At 34.6% G+C, this 9,473-nt stretch overlaps 1 protein-coding gene across 1 annotated transcript; it reads left to right on the top strand.

Annotated features, from left to right (window-relative positions):
- The first annotated feature begins 7,350 nt into the window (after window positions 1–7,350).
- Window positions 7,351–7,708, top strand: LOC105619181 (furin-like protease 2). Its single transcript, XM_012200708.1, has 2 exons — window positions 7,351–7,530; window positions 7,688–7,708. Exons 1-2 carry the CDS (start codon window positions 7,351–7,353, stop codon window positions 7,706–7,708), a joined length of 201 nt encoding a protein of 66 aa, XP_012056098.1.
- Window positions 7,709–9,473: the final 1,765 nt, after the last annotated feature.

The following is a 9,473-nucleotide window of genomic DNA, read 5'->3' as shown; positions in this document are numbered from 1 at the left end:
CGTTTCGTCCTCGCACGCGTATGAATGCACTTTACGTAAATTTTACCTTTTCCCTTTACTTTTTTTTCTCGTCGTGGAACCAAACCAACCCCCTCCCCCCCCTCCCTCCCCTCCCCCCCCTCAACTTTTCCACGATCGCGTCTGATTCTACGCGCAGTTACATACGTCGTTTGCGGCACAATATTTACGCTCTGAAGTGCACTTTGTCTCGATTTTGAGCGAGGATGAAAACATAAAATGGATTGGAAATATTATGAGTGCATCGATTGCACTTTTATCGCGTAAATGGCTTACGTTCAAGTACAGAATAATGACAAAAAAAAAATTCTTTTTATTTAATATACGCTGATCGATAAAAGAAAAGCAGGTCAATTTCATATGAAAAAAAGAAACAATTAACAAATTAACAAATTAATTGTTAACGACAAAACTACAAATTAAAAATAATTACTTTTCAGAAATATGAATGGAATTTCTATTTCGCAGTTTATATTATATATGATATGAACGAAGCGAACAAAGTGAGTAACGTGTTAGCTTCCATGATAAATAAACGTTCGTCCGTGATATATTTGAACGATATATAAATTCTTTTATGTTTATTATTTTAATGTAAATTTGTGAAATATTAAGGAACAAACAATTTTCAATTGTTTGATGAAAATAATTAAAATGTAACAAGTATAATTTATCATGAACATATAGAATCTCAATTAACCACGTAAAATTTTGTTTGATATCGCATTTAATACGACTAAATTGAGATTTGAATCGTGCAATTTATTTTCTTAATTTATATATGATTTTAATTTCAAACAGAAATGTTTGGACCAACAAAGTATTTTAAAAAGCAGAAATTACTTTACGAGAGAATCTAGAAACAAAAAAGAAACATTTTTTCAGAAATATAACTTAAAAAATTCAAAATCCGTACAAGCACATAAAGTATAAATCAATAATACTGCATAATTAAAATATAATACTGCGTGTAATTAAAAAAAAAAAAGTTTCTTGAAAAAAAGTGGAAAATGAAAAATAATCTTACATTATTAATATATATATTAATAATTCACAATTTTTAATTTTGTTATAACAAATGAGAAAGAGAGAGAGATAACGAGATATATTATAAAATGAAACAGAAACACACACGTTGCATGAGAATAAATTCGAAAAGTTGGAGTGAAATATAATATTACGCAATAAATATAACATATATTCCACAAATTGTCTTCATTGGATATGAGTTTAATTACAGTCCTCATTAAATCATTTAACGTGCAGCAGAATTTTTTCTCTTTTTCCATCTAACCTATCCTACAGCATCATCGGTAATTCTGTTCGTGACGTGGGCAGACATATGGCAAGATTCTTCCCTGAAAGGGACGCACGCACGTGTATATGCACGCATATTGCGGTGTATCGGGGTTATGTATAACATCGTACTTGATATTCGTATCGCGGTTTCAGTCTCTGTGGCTTTTATCCCATATGGGCTGCGTACGTGCGGCATTACGATCCTTCTCGTTTTGAAAGGGGGTTACTGTGGCGCGAGGAGAGAAGACAAGGCGTGAGCGAGAATTGTGTTACTCCTTTTTACTCTTCGACATTGTCGTCGAAGAAATCTTGTCCGCGACTTTTTTTTTTACAAGCGACTTGAAAATTCACCGGAGTACCGGGAGATTACGAACGCTTAATTGCTAGGAAACGCCACGATTTTCCGACATTGTCGTTCCCCTCGACTTTCTGGATGCAAGCGAACACGCTTCTTTTAATTCTTTGCACTCGGCGAGCAATTGTTGCAGTCCGACTATTAAATCTATCTTTATTGAGCTTAAAAGTATCTTTAAATATTAGAGGTAAAGTAATTTTAAAGAATTTCTGAAAGCTTTTAATTATTTTCTTCTTTACATGCAATATTACTTCGTAATATTATCTTGTATTTTCATAACAGGGACGTATTTACGACACATATTTTTGACACATATTTCTATGAAATAGGAAATTTACTTGCGCTTTATGTAATTTCACAGGTTTTATTTTATATATATATATATTAATAATATTTTTTATATATATATTATATATATATTATATATATATTTTATTTATTTTATATATATATTAATAATGTCTCAGTATTTATACAATCGTTCAAAGTTTACGCTACACGTAGCATGAATAATGTGCTTGTTGCAAAATATATTGAACGCAAGTATCACGTTACACCCGTGATGTGCAATCTTTTTTATTTCCGGTACAATAAATTTACACGAATACTGAGATTTTCTCATCAGCTGAAACAACCAGCTCCTTATAATGTTAATTTTTGTTCTCGCCATTACGTTTGTGCTCCTGTTTATTGTCCGGTTGCCGAGTTAAATATTCTCTTGTAAATTGTTAACATCGCGTATACACGAAATGGGGCGATATCGCGAAATGCGAACAACTGAGCGATCCTGCTTTCAGGCAAGAATCCCGCGTCGGTTTTGCTGGACTGTATTTCCTCGACAAACGCAGTTTCTTCACCACGGAACGCTTTATTGCTGACCTGTATTCACTCGGGATTTAACTTCTGCGGACATTAACACGAGAACGAGCGAGCCGAAGTTTTGTCTGGATGAGTTTATATTCTTCTCCGGTGGCGACCAAAGTACGTGGAGCCTTTAATTGCGGACGGTGGTGTCGTGCAGGTGGTTCTTGCAATTTAAATAGCACATGACAGAAAGACGCTCTCGCGTTCCGCTCCCGTAATCGTGAATCGCGTTTGGCTCGACTGTGTTTGGATTCTTTGTATCTAATACGTATACGTGCTTAGCATTTTTTGTTTGCGTGCGTAGAATTTTTCGTTTAATTAACATCGAGCATTTATTAAATACTCAATGGGTTATCGTCCTCTTGAATTACTGAACTAAGAAAATAAATTTAAGTTTAATTGAAGTTTTTTAAATTAACAACCGAACTTAAGAACAAGTTACCAGCTTAAAAATCTGAGAGATAAGCTGAGAAAGTTTTTAATTAATTATCCGATATAATTTCAATAATCAATCAAATGTATCGAGATTTTTTTTTCTTAAAGCAGCAGTTTCATTTTCTTTTCTTCATTTTTGAATTAATAAGCGCTTCAATGAAATTATAGAAAATCTTGTATCTATTACATTTTATTCAACTTATATAATGTATAGATCTTATGACTTATATATATATAGACAAGAACATGTGCGATTTAATTTCTGATGTAGTGTTTCGTATGCTAAAAATGGTATATCAAGACTTGACGTCATCGATGTTGGTCGCATACTTGTTCAAATATCATGTGCTCTGGCTCTCCGCTCTTCCAGACATACTCGTTTTTAAATAGACACAGTCATCTTACACAAACATTTATGTCTTGAAATTCGGTTCGTTAAATTTATGAAAGTTTGTTGAGCTCACTTTATCGACGTATATGAAAGTGAAGCACGTGAAGATACAAGATGAGCAACACGAATAGCAAGTCAGCGTTATGTTGTTATGTAAACTTCATGACATATCTCGACTGAAAATGTCAGTTCTTCAACTTCCTGCGAGTAATATTATATTTTTTATATTTTCAACATTTCTCACATACTCTCTAAAAGTGAATTAATAACTTCAAGTGCTACACTTGTAACTGATGTAATCATTAATGAATACTTATTTACAATAAATGCATTTCAATCTGCAGAAATAATTTTTAAAAGTGAATCAGTATATCAGTATTATTACTGAAATATTCGCTGAAAATTATTAGTTATAAGTTATAAGTGTAGCACTGAAGCCAGTAATAATATAGTGATTCACTTTTTAGAGAATATTATTTTAAATTTTGCCAAGTTTAACAAAATTTCTTTAAAAACAATTCAATAATAAATACACTTTTGTACTATTTGTGCATTCCATTTTTTTTCTTATATGAATAATAAAAATTTTGAATCGTTTTAATCATTGTTTATTCAAAACCAATATCGAATAATATATGCATCTGTTTAACATTCGTTCATGGATATTTCATAAATCAAAACGTGTCACGTTTCCGCGACGAATTTTATTATGTTCTGCGCGCAATTACAATATTTTCATGTACATTTGTGATGTACATTCACATGATGCTGCTCCCCGCGGCGAATATTCGTCGAGTGAACGCGCATATCGCCGTACATATCGCCTAAATATTCATATATTAAATAAACTAGCTCGTAGTTTCTCCAATATTCCCGATGAATTGCTATTTAACTCAATGTCCGATTTATTTCGACGTTACGTGTAACATTTCTCAGTGGCAATAGCCATTTCGTTTATTATCAAAGCAAGATGTCTGACGTCGACACACGTCAAAGGATCGTCTCGTTTTATGTTCGGACTTTAATGAGTTCAGGTGAATGGCCGTATGGCACGGGAGTATAAACGCGAATGTTCGTCCTGTTCGTGTTCGTTCACTGTATTACTCACTTTGGAGCCACTGAGGACAGTCGGCGAACGATAAGATGGCACAAGACGCGATAATGTGACACTATTTGTCAAGGCGTTTCGCTATTCCGCTCGCGGCTGTAGAATTACTCTATACAAGTGGAGAACTGATCTTTTGGGAGATATGTTTCCATAAGGAAACTAATTTGGTAGATATTCTATTTTAGTCACTTTATACTATGAGAATTTGCTTTTTCGACAGTCGACGTTTTGTTTTCACAAACTCCCATAAACGAATTTAAAATGGGGATGATTTTAAGTTTTTATTTAATTCATACAATTCTGCAACGAGTACTGGATATTAATCCATCGGATATGAATATTATTGTTACGATGAATGCATGAATAAGCACAAAGAAAATCATAAATTTTTTCTGTCAAATGAGAATTTTATATTATGATCGCATTTGCTTGTAAATAAGCTTGTAAATAATAAACGTATAAAGCAATTTCTATTAAGTGATATTAAAATTTTTTTGTGATTAACTAATAAATTATATAATGAATAAATAAATTATTAGGTGTGGGAAAAAGTTCGTGGCGTTTTTCCCGTTAGATGGCATTAAAAAAACATTATATTGGTCTGCTGTCCATTTGATGCTTTGAATGCTTTGAAGCATTCTTTGATTGGTTGATTAATAAAATTCTTCTTTTTTGATTGTCAATCAAATGCTTCGAAGCATTTATGTATAGCGCAAGTGGACCACACCAATTGTCGCACATTGATGTAATATTATTCTTTTGTTATACTATTATCTTTGTTAGACTCATTTTAGATAATCTATATTTTGCGTTGGGAGATTCAAAATTCTATTTATATAATTTTATATATATCGTATTTTGCATTTTGCATATATGTATATTTGTACATTTATTGTGCGCTTCTGAGGCTTTAAATAGGCTTTAAATAGCTTTTCACATATTTTAGTGTATGTAAATAACTTTTCACATATTTTAGTGTATGTAAAATTACAGATATAATTTAAATTACGGATAAAATTTTAAATTGTGTTAAATTGTAGCTGCAATTAATATTTATTGCAAAATCTTACTATCAAACTGTGTTTAATTTATGGATAAGAATTTTTATTTAATTTTTACGTGTTTTTAAAATTAGATAATTATTTACTTTTAATTATTTACTTACTGAAATGTCTTTTATTTTTTTAATTACAAGACGAATAAATCGTATCCGTCAGTTATTTTAGTCTATTTCCTGAATCATTACGAACGTTAAAGGTTTCGTGAGAGACTCCGATTAACTTCAAACTCATGTTCGGCCTTTCGCTCGTTTCGTCGTAACTATCGACAGTGTGGAACAGACTTCTCCTTTTGCCTTACTAGTCTACAGTTACTTGCCGAACTTCAACAGCGACTATATAGATACGTATATAGTCGATCGTATAGTTCACAATCGAAATTTGATCATCGGAAGCTTTTGCCACGCGCTTCAGCAAGTTCGACTGTAATTCCCTTCCTTATTCTTGCCGAATTCAATTCAATCGTGTAACGGCCAATTTTCCCGTCACGAGTTTGAGAAATCATTTTTAGATTTAAACCGAAATATTATGAACTTGGGTGTTTCTTGTGCCGCGCGCGCTTTTATAATTCTAATAAATTTTTTCTAAAAGAAAACACGGATTTTCTGTTTGTCGTAACATTAATCCAAATAATCTAAATTACTTAAAATAGATATTGAACATATATATTTATAATATACCTATGAATAGGGAAAATGAACGATGGAATCTGTCATTGTAATCCCATCCATTAAGCGGTTAACCAAGGATTACCGCGAATGCGCTTATGCAAGTTTAGTTGTATTTTGTCGTGATGGTCGCACCAACATCATCATAATCATCCCATCGCGCCAATGCATTTCGTTGCGATATAATCGTTTATTTGCGCGTCGCGCTAAATGGGTAAGTATGTCGAACCGTTATTACGCACTCGGTTATTTGCAAAACAATTGCATCACCGTACGTTAGTGTTTTGCAAACAAAAGATTCGGTTATTAAATAATACGTGCCATGAGCTCTCAGTTTCTTTCTCTCTCTCTCTCTCTCTCTCTCTCTCTCTCTGTGTGTGTGTCTCTGTCTATTTGTTTTTCCGACGAATGAGAAGTAGAAAAGAAGAGACAGAGAATGAACGCGTGAGAGGAGCAGAAAGAGGAAGGAAGTTTGCAAACATTCGCGTGGACGCGTGCACGCCCATGGCGAAACATTGTAATGCAAATCCGCGACGCGCACATCAAGAAGCAGGAAAAACGAACTCCCCCCTCGGTGACAATTAATATCACAACGCTCCAGCCCGCAAGAATTCCCACCGCGTCCTTCCGACTCGGCGCGCGTGACACGAATGCACACTGAACGTTATAACCTGTGGTTTTCCTCGTCTTTGTGTTGCAGGGTAAAACCAGCCCACCGGACCTAACGTCTCTCGTCGACGACGACGACGACGACGACGACGACGACGACGACGACGACGACGACGACGACGACGACGACGACAACAACAAGCAAAACTCGCGGCGCAGTGCCATCTCGTTTTCACTGCGACACGACTTCATCCGTCAGCAACGTTGTCCCTCATTCTTGTTGTCGTTCTGATCCGCGTTTTCTCGAAGGAAGTGCAACGCGGATCCGATGTTGAGACTCGCGAGTTCCGTCGAGCATTGAAATCGACTCGCGAAGAGTCACACGCGATTCCTCTCAATCGTGAGATTACGCGAAAATTCCGTTGTGCATAATACGTATCTTTTTATCCGAGACGCGTCGATCGCAACGTCGTGCGCTCTTCAGTGCCGGAATATACCGTCCCGGATAATCGTAGGATTCGTCGTCGTCACTCGCAGTCGACGACATGATCTTCAGGGTGACGTTGTTGGTTGTGTGCACGCTGCTGGCTGGTGCGAGATCTGAACCGAGACCGCGGTCGCGACCAGTGCCGATCTATTCGAATCAGTTCGCCGTTTACGTACCCAGCGGATCGGAGACTGCCGACGAGATCGCCCAGGAGCACGGCTTCGACAATCATGGACAGGTGAGTGCATCAGCTGTTTTTTATGTAAAGAAGAAACGACATTGAGAATATCGCTTTAAAGAGTTTTTCTGTTGAAGCTATAAACAGAACTGCGAAGAATATGTGAATAATTTTCAATATTATAAATTCAATAATTTTTGTTAAATTTTCGTAACAGGTGGAAATATACGATATATAGAGAATAAAAATTTGAAACAACGAACATTTTATATTTTTCTCTATTTTAAATTTTATATTCTCTCTTTTTTTAAAAAAAATATACACACAGTAAATATCTATATTCAAATTCAATTTTTATTTCGTAAGATTTTTTTAAATATTGAAAAAATTATTATTTAATTAATTTTAATATTATTATTGAATTGAATTGTAAAGGAATTCTCAAATAGCTTAGAAAACTGGATTCTCTGTAGAACGATATTCTGAATTCTCTCGAGTGCAGTTCTGAACTCCTTGAGTATCCTTGCACTTTGCAAGATTACCATGGGACCAGTTTGCTTTTGGCAACGCGCATTCGTCCTTCTCCACGTCAAATCATGTATTGACGTTTATCCGTTCTGGCGTCGATGATGAGATTAGATGCTCCGTTACGGGCGGATGCTGCACTGTCGTGGTATGAGATCATAGACCGGGAAAGGGTGTCGATCATGTCGAACAGGTTAGGGGAAAGAGGAAGGCAGAGAACTCAATCTAACGAGACAGATTGGATGGTGGTACTGCCGGAGGGTTCTTCAACGTTGTCATTCAGAAATGACTATTCGACGTATGTTCTTCGCAATTTAGAATAATGTAATAATATAATACGTGTGAGCGAGTGAGAGTTATGAATTAAGATTTCTTTTAATTTACAAGCTTCCCCCTCCCCCTGTATTAAAGCAGATTAATGCAATTTAATAAATTATTATAATTATATGATTAAGATCAAGTTTTATAATTCACGATTAACTTTTATAACCAAGCTTCAATTTATTCCTCACATTTTACGATGTAAGATATATTATTTTAGCTAGTGCTTTCTAGAAATCGATTAACTTTCGAAAAACCTTGAATTTTTTAAACTTAAATTTTTTTCAGATTTAAATTTTTTAGTTTTTTTAAAAGAAGATTTTGAAAGATTATTAATCTCTGCGAGTTAAAAACAATTGAAGGAGAGTAGATTAATATTCGAAAGTACATTAATGCCTTCTCTGTCTAATATCTTATAAACATTTAAAATATTCGTAGCTTATATTTTGCTGCAGAAAAATTAGTTTTAAGACGTAGTTCGATGAAACTTTGATTGGTAAAGTTTGAAAAGATGTAATATAATATAACTACCTTGTGCATCGACAGCAGTGTTGATCGGTGCTTAACAAGTGCGACTCTGATTACTTCAGAGTAACAGACAGAGAAAAAGTGGTGATTGGTACCTAACGTGTTTTACTGCAGTTTCGTTTTGCGCAACTTTACACGCCGTTGTCTATGACTGGATACGGGAAGTGTGGTCGGTTTACCACTGATAAGGTAGTTGATAAATATTATACTGTGTATCCTGGAGTCGTGCATCGCTCATGGTCAGGCAATGGCGAACGTGACAGAAACATCGCACGCTAAACAGTCGTTTATACAGCCCGATTGCACGCTAAGTACTCGTTTATATTGCTGAATATGTGGCTGCAAGTATGTTAGCACATTGACCGACATATACGAAGTGTTCTAGAATTTGCATATAATAGGATTCGTAATCCACAATTGATTCCTTTTCTCTCAATAAAAATTAATTGATTTATCTCCATTTATAATTTTTCAATTCGATGCTTAATCTTCCGTCGATAATGTAAACTTTTCACCTTTTGTCCATAATTTCTTCGAACTTTAATACAGATTTTTATATTTTTTCGGATTGTATAAAAATTAAAAAATCTTATTCGTGAAACGAGTACCCTTAACAATTTTTAATATCG

This window comes from Atta cephalotes, assembly GCF_000143395.1.
Source record: "Atta cephalotes unplaced genomic scaffold scaffold00019, whole genome shotgun sequence".
In the NCBI taxonomy this organism is placed as follows: Eukaryota; Metazoa; Arthropoda; class Insecta; order Hymenoptera; family Formicidae; genus Atta; species Atta cephalotes.
This window is presented reverse-complemented; position numbering and strand designations above follow the sequence as displayed.